We start from the raw sequence: 16,551 nt of genomic DNA on the forward strand, positions 1-16,551 counted from the left end.
ATAAACGCCTGAAAGTCTTGAGATGATGTGAACTTTCATTGTTATTATGACACTATGAGCAATAAAATATGATCACATAAATCTGTCCGTCGATGTAAAAAATAGTCTATTTAGTAAGTTATAGAGAAGCCCTACAGGGTTGGCCCTGTCAGAGGTAGAAACACACTCCAAATTTTTATTATTATTATTATTGTTCATTCTTACTTGAATATCTGGTGATTTACTGCTTATCTTTTTTTTTTAACCCTTTCATGCATAGTGGTCACTACAGTGGACAGTTATTCTACAGCTGTTCTCTTGTATATTCATGGATTTTTATTATTTTAGTTTCATATCAGCCAACACAATACACAATTAACTGTAACTGATAACATTACAGTAACTTGGCTTTTCTTGATAAACCCGATCTAACATGTTTGAGTGTAAATCAATTCCTAGTGATTGTTATTAGACTTTAATTAACAACAAAAGTTCTTTTTTTTTTTTTTTTTTTGACATGAAGAGACTAGTATTGGAGTTCACTACAAACAAAAAGTTAAGGATATTTCTTTTTTTTTTGTCATTTTTTTGGGGTAATTTTTGCCATTTGTAAATCAAATTATGTCTGGTCATTAAAAAAATGTGTGTCAATTCAATTCACACAAAAAAAAGTAAAAAGTGTTGTGCAGATTAAATCCCAACTGAAAAACATAGCCCCAAAAATTTTAAATATCCATAACTTTCTGTTTGCAGTGTATGTTAAAATGTGTGAAAACATCAAATTAGCAGTATTTAATGTTTTTATTTCAAAGTTTTCACAAAGTATATCAGTAAATGCACGTTTCGTTGCTTTAAAAATTAAACGTGCATTTTTGCAACTCCATAAAAAATAGCTTCATAAAAAAAAAAAAAAAAAAAAATAATAATAATAATAATAATAATTACCTCATTGTTTTTTAAATGCCTAAAGAGGAATAAAGAAAAAAATCTTGATTAACGTTCTCATAATTAATGCATGAAAGGGTTAAAATGTATGAACATATGAACTTGCTTTTTGACAATTTTGACAAAAATGACAAAACCACCAGCGTCAGTTAGAACTTGAAGTGTTGTAAATGACATTCTAAAATTCAACAGCGGATATTAACAGGTTATTTTATCGGTTATGAAGTCAGTTAAAGCCTTGAGTGTGTATTAGGTCGCATGTGTTTCAAAAAGCAGCAACACACCACGTTGTTGACTCATGAAGAAAAACACATTATCAATATACTGTATATCTCCTTATTCATTTTACTGACACATTTTATAACATCACTGGTGTTAATTTCCTGTACGCCTTTAATTAAATGTCCATAAAAGAAGAGTCGGTGTGTACTCCTCAGACTCGATCTGATCGGTCCGGACTTTCTCCAACACCGTCGATCTGCTGTGAATCACACATTAACACTGTTTAACAAAAGAAGAAGAAAAAAAAAAAAAAAAATAGAATACTTTCCTTCCCATGAAATGATTGTATCCTGAGCTGAAAACCAACCAGAGCGCAGCTAAACCAGGCTGTTCTAAAATCTTTTCAAGGACAAATCCGGTGATTTGCTGAAGTTTAATCGAAAAATTCCTATGTTTGGAGACACAACAGCAGTGAATTCATCTGTCTATAACCTGATTTATGGCATTAATCTGTGCTGTAAAGCTCCGCTGTTGTCTGAAAACAATTAAAACACATCAATGAGCTTCGTCACACGACATATTTCCATTTTGAAAACTGAAGGGGACACTTTTTAACACAATAGAATCAGAATTGGAAATATTTGATTAATTCGCAGGGGGAAATTTGTGAAACAGTTTGATACTCACCATCACTTTTTTCTGCAGTTTTTTTTTTTTTCAGAGTGCTGCGTGACAAACTGAGATGTCTTAAAAATCTCCATCACCTTTGAAGATGTATTTTTACCAGAACAATTTTTTTTTTTTTTTAACTTGCTTACATTTTTTTTTTTTAAATTTTCATATGTAACAATTAAGTGTTTTCAACTTAAGTGTGTTTTTCTTGAGGCTGCCCTCCAGGCTCGCATTGCTCTATTTGAATTAATTCTTTCCTTTCATATTTTATTCATGCTTTTTAATTATACATTCTTCTACTTTTATTCTGTTTTTCCCATACATAACAGTATAAAGCACTTTTCAATTTATGTATTTGTATATTTATTTATATTCATCAGAAATGTATTTGTCAGTGCTGAAAAACTAATTTTGTGCCTATCATGCTCAAGTATCGCGTATTCCGATTAAATGTTTTTGGACTCGTAAATACACATCGTATCGCATCACGTTCCATTCCATTGTACAATAAACTCATCTTTGCCGGATGTTTAAACCTGGTCATAAACCTATTTCCACAACACACTTTAGTGTTATTTATACAAAAATTGTATTTTATTTTGCACATTACAGTTTATTGTTGCACCTTTTACCAGTTCTGTTTTTATTCTTCTAATTTATTATGTATAGTGTGTTTGCTCTTCTATTTTATTTTTATTCTTAAATCCTATTTTTGCTGCTGCTGCCCTACAATTTCCCAGTTTGGGATCAATACAGTATATTTATCAATCTGTCGCTTTATTTGGCATCCATGAACATTTCAGCTGAATTCTCTGATCAGAATGTTTTTCATCGTTGTCCGTGTGACTGCACCCGCTGATGTGTTGTTAAACATTTTCAGACGACAGCAGCGCATAGGATGAACTGCCTGCTGTTGTTAGTCTGAGCAGAGAATCTGTTGAAAAAAATGATCCCTCAAACACCAGTCGGGCAGTGCTGATGGAGGCCTTCACTCCTGTGTGGACTCGGCTCTTCTCTCGATGTGAGAAATCTCCAGAATCGGCATCAGGAGTTGGAAAGCGTCCTGGATGTAAGAAGCGCTGTTGGACGCCTGTGAGAGGTGGGTCAAGAAAATGAGACACAGAGAGTTCAGAAATGTCCCATTTGTGCTCAAAAAGGCCCCAAAAAACCCACATGAATGCAATACAAACCTCTAAGAAGACTCCGGTTATCAGTGGATTGAGCACGTCCCCCTTCTCATTTGACTGTGAATAAAAGGTTCAGGATAAATTAGAGCCAGTTGTCGACTGAATGACCTGTGTTTATAAAAGTGGGGTTGAATAATGACAATATGCAAAGTTTCAAGGTAAAAACACTAAAGAATATGAATAGAACAGACCAGACTAGACTAGACTAGATAAGACTAGAATGGACAAGAATAGAACAGAACACAATAAAACACAATAGAATAGAATAGAATAGAACACAATAGAACAGACTAGATTAGAATAGAACACAATAGAATAGAATAGAATAGAATACTGCAGATAGGTTTTATTGTCATTACACAAGGTCTACCAGTGACAATGCGCTATACAACTAATATACAACACAATAAAATACAGACATATATTTAAATAAATAAATAAGATAGATAGATAGATAGATAGATAGATAGATAGATAGAGTGTGCAATAGAAATATATGTAAATTAGAGCTATAAACAAGGTCAAATTTTTTGAAAATATATATAAAATTTGTATAAAATGTGCAAATACTAGAAAAGCACTCGGAGAGTGCAGACCTCCACCAAGGCAGATCAGTGCCCCCCCCACCCCCACCCCCACCCCCGATCACCACCAAAATTTAGTCATTTGTTCCTTGTGCCAGTATCAACATTTCCTGAAATTTTCATCCAAATCCGTCCAAAAATTTTTTGAGTTATCTTGCACACAGACAGACAAACAGACAGATGAACCAACGCCGACAAAAACATAACCTCCTTGGCGGAGGTAATAACAATGTAAACATACATGTGCCAGTCATGAGGCCTCATGTCATGTGAGCAGTTATTGCACATTACACTGAGGGTTAGTGTGTGTTTACAGTCTGCACAGCCCTGGGGAGGAAGCTGTCAGTGAATCTGGTGGTATGAGATTTGACTGACTTAAAACACTAATGTTTGGCTTTGCTTAGTAGTCAGAGAAACACATTTGTATTTGGGGATGTTTGTTAGCGAAAATAAAAATACTTAAGCTTTTATTTGATAGTGAACAGTGGATTTAATCACTGCAGCTCTGGTGCAAAGTCTGGGTCTTACCCCTGTTGCTGTTAAGCAGGAGGTGAACATCTTGGAAAGCAGGGAGATTTCTTTACACAGTATCACAGTCAACCTGAGGAAACACACATACAATGACTTGAGACATTAAAGTTATACATATGAAGGTGACTCAGATTTCCTAAAACTCTTGCCGGTCCATCTTACTGTGACAGGACGCTGGCCTCTGTGCTGCCGTTGGAGAACAGGACCATCTCTGCCAGTTTGTGGAACAACTCGATGGATCGCGCCGTCAGTTCTGCTAAACTCCTGATGGCCGCGGCGTGAACATCCTGACAACGTTCGACAAACACACAGTTACACACCTACGAATACAGCTGTTTCTGTGTACTTCATTTAAAGGTACAGTACATAAGGTTCGATATGATCAGGGTTCCCACATTTTCAAGCCCACACATTTTAAAACCTTTTCTATGACTTTTCACAGATGAGAACCAGTTCCACGCTCAGTCATAGAACTGTACTTTAATTATTGTATTAAATTAAACATTATTTAATTGTCACTTATTTTTATGTTGTCCTGTGTTACATTTTAAGGTTGACTGTTGAGTTTTAGACTTTTTAAACAGTGTAAAAAAAGTCTCACACTGGCTCTTATGCATAAAGAAAAAACAAAACCTTAAAGGAGTGATATTTTGCTGTTTTTTTTTAAATGGATTATGGACTGTGATGGATTATGAATTATGCATTTTATAACATTTCCCTGTGGGATTGGAACGGGTACAACTGAGTCGACTAATGTTACTTTCTTTGCAGCTTGTACATTTAACAGACACATTTCAACATTTGTTTTTAACTTCATAGTCTCTTCACCATTGGTTGCGGGTCTTGGATTCATCTGTACTGTTTCCTTTCATCTGTTTTTCTTTTGTTTTGTTTTGTCTTTGTTTTTGTCTGTTGGGGCCTATTACTAGGTCATCATTGTAAATGAGAAGCTGTTCTCAATCGATTTTATCTGGTAAAATAAAGTACTAATAAAAAACACAATACAGCCAACAAGTTTATGTCAACGTAACTTAAGACCTACCATATCAAATTTAATACCTTTTAAAGACTTCTTAAAGGCTTTAAAAGAAGATATGTAAATTCAAGACTTTTAAAGGAGCGACATCTTGCTTTTTTAAATGGAATTATGCATTTTCAAACATTTCCCTGTGGTCTACATAAACTGTAAATGCTCTGCTTGGGTCTGAATTGTTCATTAATTCAACTCCACAGGTCCATCTTCAACCCTATTTCTAAGTAATGACACCAGAAAGGTCGTTTTGAGCGATGTGGTGATGTAACTAGTTATAAAACGTAACAAATTAAGCAGGAATTCAAACAAGTTGGAGAAATCCACTTGATTTTTGCCAAATGAATATAAAGATAGCTTTGCAGCACCTGGAGGGTTCAAATTCTAACTTTTTGAACTCTTAGGGTCCAAATACACAAATAAAACCAAAGACTAATAAAAGTGGGTTTAGCAAAATATGACCCCTTTAAAATTCGATCATCAAGGTACCATATAACTGCTCAAACATGCAGAACTGTATCTTAGTGATTTATTGCACTAGTATGATTTTCCTCTGAAGTTACTATCAGATGTTTGACACTACACCTCATGACTTTTCTAGACCTTGAAAAGATATTTTAAAATTCCAGTGTTTCTTGTTACTGTAGGAACCCTGACATGATGATGTATGACTTAAAATACAGCAGTGTTGTCTGCAATACTGTTCTTCTAAATGATGATAAATCTACCTCTACTGAGACAGCTTCCTTAATGTCCTCCTCACTCGCTTCTTCTTGATTCTCGGGTTTGGTCATGGCAGTAATTTGGCTGCACGTGCTCCTGCATGCCTGATAAAATAGGAGATCAAATTAAAACACTAAAGCACAACAGCACAATGGGCCTGTTAACAGTTCTAAAATCATTTTACAACACAGTTTTGTTTGAGTAATAGCAGGGTTACATAAAACAAACAGGCAAGGACTAAAATTACAATCATTTATTCGGCGTAAACAGTCATTCGTCTGTGAAAATAACTGGTCGTTCAAAGTAAATGGTACCTTGGTGAGTTTGCCAGCTGTGGTAGAAACACTGAGACCGGCCAAGGCCTCTGTTAACTCTCTCTCAAACTCTGATCCATCTTCATCTGGAATCAAAAACAAACAAACTCATTTTTAATCATTTTGCAAATTTATGCAATTGTTTTTTTTAAGTTACCTTGTATATATCCGTTATTACCTGTTTGCATCCTTATATGATGTATATATTTCTTTTACCTGCAGTATAGAGTGAGCTTTTGGTATATTTTAGTAGTACTTAGTAGTATTTTAATAGTATTTGTGTATTTTAACAGTTTATCTTTGTAGTTTTTGTATATTGTGGAATGGACCTGATGATGAATTTAAGTTATTCACTCCTTTAGCAAAGTTAAAAAAAAAACAAAAACCTTAAGTTTAAAATTATTCAGGAATATTGAATTGAGATGGTAGATATGTTTTTGTTGTTGTTGATTTATTTTTCTGTTTATAGCGTGAATGCTTGATGCTGTACACATTTAATTCAATGTAAGCAGTGTATTAGGTGAAAAGGATAGGCAAAAAAATAAGCTTTTGCTTCTAGCCTATTCCTTTTTTGTTTTTTATGTTTATTGTGATTATTGTACTGGGTGCAATGATTGATGTACAAACCAAAATAAATTCATTCATTCATTTTTCAGTATATATTTTCTAGTATAATTTTGTGTGATATTTGTATACAATCGTTTTTGCACTTAATGTTTTTGCTGCTAAAGTGATTTTCATTGTTCCTGTAACAGTGACAATAAAGATCTATTCTATTCTAAATTTAACATTAAAGATGCTCTTCTCACCTTTCTTCTCATCCACGTCTTCATCATCAAACTCCACCAGCGAGAAAGACTCTTTGATGAGGTTGAGTTCTTTTCTGAGCTGCTGTAGTTCGTCTCCAGACAAAGTGGTCAGCACCGACTTCACCTGCACACACACAAAAGAAATGCATATAAATACAAAAACATAACATGTTATTTTCCATTCATCTCTGACAGTTTGCACAAATACCTAGATATTGCATATTTTTTAAGATGTATTTTTCTCTTAGTAATAATAGTTTATATTTTTTCATATTTTTATGCTCATTCTCTTTTTTATGCCATTCTTAACCCTCTCATGCATGACGTCCACATTTGTAGACACAGTTTAAGCTCACTTTCCAAAGGGTTATAAAGGCACTATTCTCCAAACCACATGGGGGAAGTCTCCACAGACCCTAAGCAATACAATGAAAAAAAGTATCAACTTAATCTTAAAATTTGGACTGATCTGTGATCTCATACATTTAACCTGCTAAGGCCCAGCTATGGGTTTACTGTCACTGGTTGGGGACAAGAGTTTTACAGCTTTATATGAAAAAAAAACAAACAAACAAAAAACCCCCCAAAACTGTTCACCGTAAAGGACAGTCCATCAAAATACAAAAAAAAAAAAAAAAAAAAAAAAAAACATATCTGAAAAAACTGTTGCACCATGATGTTTCTCATATATGCAATTATTTAATTAAAAAAAGTCAAAACCTGCACTTTCCTGGGTCTCAGGAGGTTAAATATCTTCTTAATAAACCATATATTTAAAAAAAAAAAATTCACAATTTATTTCAACTTAAGACTAATTTTGAGTAATAAAATCAATTAAAAAAAAAAAATCTAGATACTTTTTTTTTATAACTCATGCATGAAAGGGTTAAATGCCACTTGGTTTTGTTTGTTTTAATTTCCTAGCTAAATTATTGTACTTCTCCTATGTTTACATTTATATTTGTTATATTTTTTACTCTACTCATCTTAAATATTTTGGATCCTGGAACTCTTTTCCACTGCTGCTCTTGTACTCTGCTGTTGTAACGCTGCAATTTCCCCATTGTGGGACAAATAAAGGTTTTCTTATCTTATATTTTCATACATTTTAAAATCTCCTGGCATTCATTGTGGACAGCAAAGTAAGATTTTCATTGTTCTTTACTCCACACACGACAATAAAATGCTTTGAATCTGTGAATAACAAACACTTTTTAGCAGATTATGTCTGAAGTCAGATTAAGTTTGTCAAGCTTTGAACGTCCTGATCTCGTACCTTCGACTCACTCTCTCGTGATAGAATCTCGAGCGCCTCCAGGTGTGACAAACCCTGAAATTCATCGAACAACATTCCATAATGAGCGACCGCCTTCCTCTCTGAATCTGCAGGGTCCCTTTCGGCCGTTTGCAGCTCCTCGCGCTCCTTCGCTTCCCTCAACACCTGACAACAACACAAAGGACAAATTAGCCTCTAAGAGTAAATGTATTAGTGAAAACAAGCTCTTCATGCGTTTCTGGCTGCTCCGCCCTCTACCTGAGACAGAGTGGCGTTCCTGTTCATCAGGCCTTTGGTTTTCTTAAACCCGGGGTCACCTTCTGCTATTACATCCATCGTCTTCTTCCCAATAAACTCCAGAGCGTCCAGACCACCTGTTATCACCGTCTTCCCCTGAGAGAGACATGAGGAGCAAGTTGCAGTGCATGGCTATACAGTCACGGGAAAAATTATCATCATAAACACTGGTTATGTGTCATTATGTGTGTATCACGTGGCTAAAACAGACAGAAACGAAAACAGGGAATGCCTAAAAGCACTGTTTTTGTCAGTACAATGCTATAGATACTGATGTAAGAACTTAAAGTGGCGTATGAGTTTGGTCACCAATTTTTCATCAAATCTGTAAAACCCCAGTCATAGCCAAAGTATCACAAATCCGTACCACAAAACCGACAATTTCAAAGTATACTCCACCAAAGCTCTAGCTGTGTGTTTCCTGTCAGGCAAACAAACAGCTGGAGCTCCGCTAAATGGATTGTTTTTGGCGGAGTACACTTCGAAATTGTTCACCGTGAGGAAAGAGATTCAGGTGGGTAATCACAGAAAGGCTAACGGATTCGTGGTACTTAGGCTATGACTGGGGTTTTACAGATCTGATGAAAAATTGGTGACCAACGTCATACGTCACTTTAAGTGATTTTGGTTAGAATGAAGAAAACCATGGAAAATGGCTAGATATCAGCTCTTAAATTAAACTCTTATGAACTATTTTTGTTGTTATCATTATATTTGTCCAGACAAATGTACCTTTAGTTGTACCAGGCATTAAAATGAACAAGAAATTGAAGAAAACAAGGGTGGTCTAATAATTTTTCCGCAACTGTATTTAAATACTAATTATTACTTGATAAGGGATCTTTTTATCCACAAAAATTGCTCTATTTTATCATAATACTGTAAGGATGCTACAGCAGTGTTATCGCAGAAACAGAGGTCACTCTTTAGCATGAGCTCTTGTATTATTTATGGTCTTATTTGAGAACAAGCTATGCCTTTTATGTGATTATTTATACAGTAGATGCTAAGTAAAACACCGTTATGCCTGGAGGAAAAAAACAGCAAGGTATTCTGCTGAATTTATCACTGTTTCATGATCGAATGCTTCATCTGTCATCCTTCTAAAAAACATCTGCAAAACGTTAATAATTCTGTAAGAACCGCATCACTTTGTGCTCTTTAAAAACATTTAATTTATTTGTATTTGTTTTGCCACCATAAATTCCTTTATGCATTCATTTTACCTCAATAAAAAGTGATTTTTGTTACCTTATCAAACTATGCATTAATTTACGATACAAGCAAACTGACATAAATAGTCTTATTTACTATTATAATCCAGTGAATTACAATGGATTCTGATAACCATATATAATATTCGCTTTTACCGTGCTCTGAACAACGCTGGTTAGTGATGACAACATCCCGATCGCACTTCCAACAGGTGATGATGCTTGATCTTCAGTTCTGTCTGTCTCACTGCCCGACGCTTCTAAAAAAAGACGAACACAAGGTAAAAATGATCTGACTGACAAAAACAAGGATTTCAGGATCAGGTTAATTATATTATGGATGTAAACACAGCAAATACAAACCTATACACGATGGATTATGCTGAATGTTACTCGCACCCAATGGGAAAAATATTTGCTACTTGGTATGTCATACTGAAGATCTACCATCCAAATTAGTATTTTAAAAACAAAAAGAAGTTCTACACAGGGTTCCTACAGATTTCTACAAGACTATAAGACTTTTCAAGACTTATTTAAGACTACTTAGGACAGAATTTAATGCCTATTTCATTTGTGACTCCTGCAATGTAGGAAAACGTATTTATTTACTCCAACGGCTCGATCGGGGGCTGAAAAGTTAGCAATAATCGGTTCCTAATTTCAATATAAATTGTCGGGTTGGAACAGGTGGAACTGACACAACCAACTTTACTTTTTTTGCAGCTTGGACATTTAACAGACACATTTAAACACAATACAGCCAACAGGTTTATGGCAACAAAACTTAAGGCCTACCATATCAAATGTAATGCCTTTTAAAGACTTTTTTAAAGGGGTCATATTTTGCTAAACCCACTTTTATTAGTCTTTGGTTCATTTATTTATGTATTTGGACCCTAACAGTTCATAAAGTTTGAATTTGAACCCTCCAGGTGCTGCAAAGCTATCTTCATATTTATCACGGCAAAAATCGAGTGGATTTCTACAACCCCTTTCAATTCCTTCTTAATTTCTTATGTTTTATAACTAGTTACGTCACAACATTTGCACGTATAAGGTCAAGACTTACGACGAACATTTCTCCGAGTACAATATAATTGTTTGTCAGCAGCAGCAGTTGTAGTCCATACTGAAAATATGTCCAAACTTCGAGCCAATTACCTAAAATGTTCAGTTGTTGGTTGTATTAAACACAAGTGGCTGAACGGGACAGAAAGCAGAGTCAACAACCTGGAGGGGGTGGGGTCATTTGTATTTAAAGGGCCAGTGCTCAAAACCACCTTTCTGGTGTCGTTACTCAGAAATAGGGTTGCAGATGGAGCTGTGGACTTGAATTAATGAAGAATTCAGATCCAAGCATAACATTTACACTTTATGTAGACCACAGGGAAATGTTTTAAAATGCATAATTCCATTTTAAAGAAAGCAAAATATCGCTCCTTTAAGGCACTAAGTGCAGATTTGTAAACTCAAGACTTTTAAGACTTTTTAAGACCCCATGGGAACCCTGTCTACATGAAAGATCTGAAGTTGAAGGCAGCTACTTTTCAGAGTATTAAGGATATGAATTAGGGATAAAATAGAAAAAAAAATGCTACAGGAAACCTTACCGAGCTGCTTCTGCTCTTCTTCGACCTCTGCTGAGAGTTCAGTGGGACTAGGGATTCCTAGTGACGTCTCAGCCTTCTCTATCACCTGAGTAAGGCCTTGGCCTGGACAGACATGAGTATTAATGAATAAATGACTAAAACAAACAACTCCACAGTAACATCAGTGTTTATGAAGCACACTAAATACCAAATATCAAAGCGCTATATAAGTGTGATGTATTATTATTATTATTATTATTATCAGCAGTGTGAGACTAAAAAAAGATGAATTCACTGTCACTGGTTGCTGGTAGGGCATTAACAGAAAAAACAGTTTGTCGATACATTGACGTCTGTGGCACAAGTCGATGTTACTTTGGAGGAGTTGACTAGTCGTGTATTATTCTCTCTCTCCCTTCCATCACCCGACAGCGCAAGCCTTTATTCAGCGTATGTCAATACTCTCATCTTTCTACGTGAAAACATGGAGTGCAAGGTAGTGATGAGTGGCTCAGTGGACCTGGGTTGGGTTGGTGCGGGTCCAAAAAATGTTACTTTATTTGCGGGGCGGGTCAAATAATTCCACAAAAGCAGTTTAAAAAAAAACCCAACCTACACATCACTAGCGCAAGGCCGAGACTGAAGGAAGAAGACGACTCAGTGTAGGAACTAAACTGACTGTGATCTAGAAAAACTATCATCTAAGTAATGTTCTGTGAACCCTGCAAGCATGACTAATATTGAATAATAATTTGGACAGCCAGTGTGTTTGGACTATTCTGTTCATTTATTTCATAAAGACAATGTGCTCTTTTCTCTAACATGCTGTGTGTCTTGGCTGCCGCTGTCTTAACCTTTTCCCACTTTATGTTGTTCACTTACATTTAAAAGAAAATTCAAGGTGTTAGCCTATGTTTTGTTTAGGTTAAATGTCTGTAAAGGACTGTTGATGCTTGTGTCTTTCCAGGTTTTTTATTCTGCTCTTTACTGTACATTGTTAATGTTACAGTGAAAGTTAGTACAAGTTGCTCATTGTTGAACGGCTGTGTGTCTGCGTTGTTCCTCCGCTGTCAATGTGAGGACATCAACACGTGACTAGTCGACTCGACTTCGATTTTCTTGACAAATAAGTCGATCTGAAAAAATCTGAAGTCACTAATGCCCTAGTGTGTACTCACCCACAGTGGCTACAGTGGCTGTTGCTGTGGATAAAATGGACTTTCCCCAGCTGCCCCAGTATCCCCATCCACCCTGAGCCACAGAGGACTCACTGGACATCTGAAGGAAGGAGAGGAAGAAGTGCAGAGTAAAAAAAAAAAAACCTTCTTCAGTTCAAAAACAGTGTAATCTAACTAAATCTAAAGTTGCCACATTTAACTGGTGCATCAAGCAAATACATCACTGGTTATTATTTTGATGACGACAAAATAGTTTTAATGATTTTTTTTTCTGCCTTCTTTTTAATATTCTCATACTTTTCTGAGTGGAGCTCTAAATTTCATACCTGATATCATGTAAAACTGACATTCACTAGCTATATCATCCACTTGTGACCACAATAAACTGCTTTTCCAACGCTACGGAACAGAAACAGGTAAAAAGGTCATTTTCGAACGTTTCATGCGATAAGAAGGTGTTTTGTTCACTTTGAGCCTAGTGTGTGTTTCTTATGCAGAACTTCATGACGTGATAAGAGTTTGACACAACAGTCAGAAACCACTTATTTCTGCCTAGTTTTTAATTTCCTCATACCTTTCTGAGTAGAGCTGTAAATTTGATACCTGATATTAAACTAATATTAACTATATCATCCACTTTTGAGTACAATAAACTGCTTTTCCAAGGCTATTGAACAGAAACAGGTAAACAGTTTTTTTTTTAGGTTTTTTTTGTGATTTTGTTACAACAAAACAATACACATTTGCTAATAAAATGTGTCAATTTATCCACTTTTCTGCCTCTTTATGTCTTCCACATTGTCAGTGAAAGATCTTCAGGTTTTGACTGATGGTGGGTTTTTTTTTTAAGACATCAGTTTGGTTTATAGGACATTACCAGGGGTTTCCCACTGTTTTTATCTCTTATACAGGAAATTATTTATCTGGAAAATTTGTGTACATTAGTCAAGACTGACAAGAATCAGTATTTGCAGCCCTGGTTAAGTCTATTTTAAGGAATACATTGTGAAACTGAAAACACAATTATCAATCACAATAAAAAAAAAAAAAAAAAAAGAGATCTGACACATACTGAGTGTAGTTACCAACTTGAAAATTGCACATGAATGCCCTTTCACGTCAAATTTTCCACTGGAGAACTAGAAAAAATTTTGATATACAAGCTGCAAAGATGAAAATGACCTTTGACCTTTTCAACATAGAGGAGAGCAATGAGCAATTAATTGTGACTGATAAAAAAAATGCGCTTATTAACAGTCTGGTGCTGTTAGCTGATGATTATAGCATACAGAATTTGCAACAAAATAAAATAAAAATGCTATAGCAGATGAATTAACTTGTCTAAAATTGTTTTACCCGAGTAGCAGGTCACGATAAATTGTGTCACCCACACTATGTGACTTATGCCTTGTTATATACCACATTTCATGTTCTGTTTAAATATGCCAATTTGTTCTGTACATTTCATGAATAAAAAAAATTAAAAAAATAAATAAAGCTCTTACCCTCCCCCCAAAAAATAAAAAAAAATTCAGACAGGAAAGACTTCCCTACTAACATTAGACTTAGATTCTATTGTTAGCTTTATTTACAGTGTTCAGCAGTTTGAATGAGGACTAAGTCATCACCTTTGCTGGCTGTTCTTCCTCTTTAGGCGTCTCCTTGACTTCAACTGCAGGTTTGGGTTCTGGTCTCTTCCTGGTTTTCCTCGTAGCGGCCACATCAGTGCAAATGTCATTTGAACTGCCGTCAGGGGTGGTAGGTGAAGAACTGTCGGGTGTCTCCGCAGGTGAAGTGTCCTGCGTCTCTGCGACCTCAACTGGACCCTCCGCGGCTGGATCTACACTGTCTGACATCTTAGCGTTTCAGTGCATACCTGACAAAAGCACATCATCATGAGTGTGTTAGTAATGTCATTAATGTATCCAGAGAATCATCCAGTTCAATTTCAGTTATTTAAATAATCCATGACAAGACGTATAAGGACTGCTCACTGCCAACTCCCATGTGAACATGTTCCAAAGAATTAATGAGCTGCTATCTGTGTCTCCTTTTTGGAACCTGCCTGACGGCGTTTGCTCTCATTCTTCCACAAAAACTGATGTTAAGACCTACCTCCCAGTCACTGTTCCAGTTTATCCCAAAACTTCAAGGATGGGATCAGTGGTCAGGGCTCTGTGCAAACCAGCTCAGTTTTTTTTTTTTTGTTTTTTTTTTTTAAGGCGGTGTTCTCATTCCATTCTCCAGCACTCAAACTGTACTTCAATGGGAAAACTACTGCACACAGTAAATGAACAGGCAGTAATTACAGTAATTATACAAAACTTCCAATCTGATTTAACTGCAGTCTCTCGTAAATTGAGGGTGGTTTGGCAGGAAAACTTTTTGAAGGGAATGAATAACATAATTTATTCGATATCTCCTCTAGGGATCTATCTAGCAGATTATTATTATAAGGCTTTTTTAATAGCAAATCAATTTCAACTCAGTCTTTTACTTACAGCCATCCCACTGTGTCTGAGATGACTAATTAGGACTTCGCTTCAGCATTAGTTCATCAAATTGAGGGCTGCCTAATTCAATTTTTATTTTTACTTTGGATAATGTTCAACAAATATTTTAGTTATTTACTTACATATTAATATTTTCAGTAAATATCTGCTGGGAGCTTCCTACACTTGTTGAATTTTTTTTCTTTCAGTTAAATACATGCTTAAAAGCAATTAAACTAGTTTTCTATTGGAAATCAACCTAAATTTTGAGACAAAGGCTTTTATTTTAACAGCAGACATACAGCAGGCTATGCTTGTTCCAAATGTCAGTTATCAGTCTGTGTGATTACAAATACAATTTTATTGATCCTGTAAAGACTGTTTAAATAAACTCTTTATCTGTTTCCACACGTCACACAGTAAATACCATAATTTTTGTCATATAGTAAAGGACCCATGTACACCTGGGAGTGTTCATTGTTTTTAAAATCCAAGATGCCCACAAGAAAATAACAAAAATGATTTGAAATGATTTGTGATTAATTGATAACTTGTCAACTATTTGAAAATCAATCACTCAAATGACTATGTTTTTTGAAGGAAAAATGAAGATTTTCTGATTCCAGCCTCCTAAAGCCAAACATTTATTATTATTATTATTATTGTTATTATTATTATTTTACTTTTTTATCAATTTGGTCTATTGGGAAACAATGTCAGACTGCTCTTTTTCCATGTTCATAGACCAAACAATCAAATATTTTAGAAAATAGTCATCGGAATAATAAGCAACTCGAAATAAAGTGCTTTTAGTAGGACTTTGCTTTATTATTTTCATCATATGAGAAACACATTAAAACACATTATGACATTGACTAGATCACTCCTACTTATGAAACTAGGAGGCTAACTTTCCTGATTTGTTGTACTAAAATATCAGCGTTCCTGTGTTTATGGTAGTTTTGTAGCTGTTCTGCATTTGTTTTGTGTTTCATATTAAAGACATAAGCTTTGACAGATGCATGTTTTCCTGTGGATAACGTTAGCTAGACCTTAAGGTAGGCTACATATTTATCCACGAAACATTTTAAAGTACGCTATTCTGTAAAATTATGATAAAAAAGACACATAGCTGTAGAAACTACCACAAAAACTTCAAGACTTTGACAAATCTCACCTTTTATTCTGCTCAGCTGTCAGCTCCTGGTGTTAGCAGTGAACGTTACCTCAGGCTGCTAACTGCTTTTCCTCCCACAAGCAACAGCTTTAAGTCTTTAACCGGATGATTTTAGTTTATAACCCAGCTCCGACACGTTAAAAACTCTGAATTTCTCCTGTTAAAATCAATCTCAGCTCTGTTTTGATCTATTTTTCTCCTGCAGGATTAGCCACGTCACATTTTGTTTTCAACACCGAGCTTCACTGCAATACTTCCGGTACGGATTTTCAAAATAAATGTCTGCCTCGAATACCTGTTAATTATATTAATTACAAAAATACAGTTAG

The 16,551-nt window shown here is 35.3% G+C and overlaps 1 protein-coding gene across 2 annotated transcripts; it reads right to left on the reverse strand.

Moving 5' to 3' along the window:
- Nucleotides 1-1,003: 1,003 nt before the first annotated feature.
- On the reverse strand, nucleotides 1,004-16,465 carry fam114a2 (family with sequence similarity 114 member A2). 2 transcript variants are annotated; one of them, XM_030154737.1, is made up of 15 exons: nucleotides 16,223-16,465; nucleotides 14,182-14,429; nucleotides 12,554-12,653; nucleotides 11,397-11,498; nucleotides 9,940-10,043; nucleotides 8,531-8,665; nucleotides 8,273-8,437; nucleotides 6,997-7,120; nucleotides 6,188-6,273; nucleotides 5,879-5,977; nucleotides 4,283-4,407; nucleotides 4,118-4,190; nucleotides 3,009-3,062; nucleotides 2,781-2,908; nucleotides 1,004-1,405 (listed from the first exon to the last, which is right to left on the reverse strand). In XM_030154737.1, exons 2-14 carry the CDS (start codon nucleotides 14,407-14,409, stop codon nucleotides 2,807-2,809), a joined length of 1,497 nt encoding a protein of 498 aa, XP_030010597.1. In that variant the 5' UTR covers nucleotides 14,410-14,429; nucleotides 16,223-16,465; the 3' UTR covers nucleotides 1,004-1,405; nucleotides 2,781-2,806. The 2 variants fall into 2 exon arrangements, with proteins under 2 accessions (XP_030010597.1, XP_030010596.1); XM_030154736.1 differs by having other exon boundaries at nucleotides 1,024-2,908.
- Nucleotides 16,466-16,551: the final 86 nt, after the last annotated feature.

The sequence above is a fragment of the Sphaeramia orbicularis genome, chromosome 14 (assembly GCF_902148855.1).
Source record: "Sphaeramia orbicularis chromosome 14, fSphaOr1.1, whole genome shotgun sequence".
NCBI lineage: Eukaryota > Metazoa > Chordata > Actinopteri > Kurtiformes > Apogonidae > Sphaeramia > Sphaeramia orbicularis.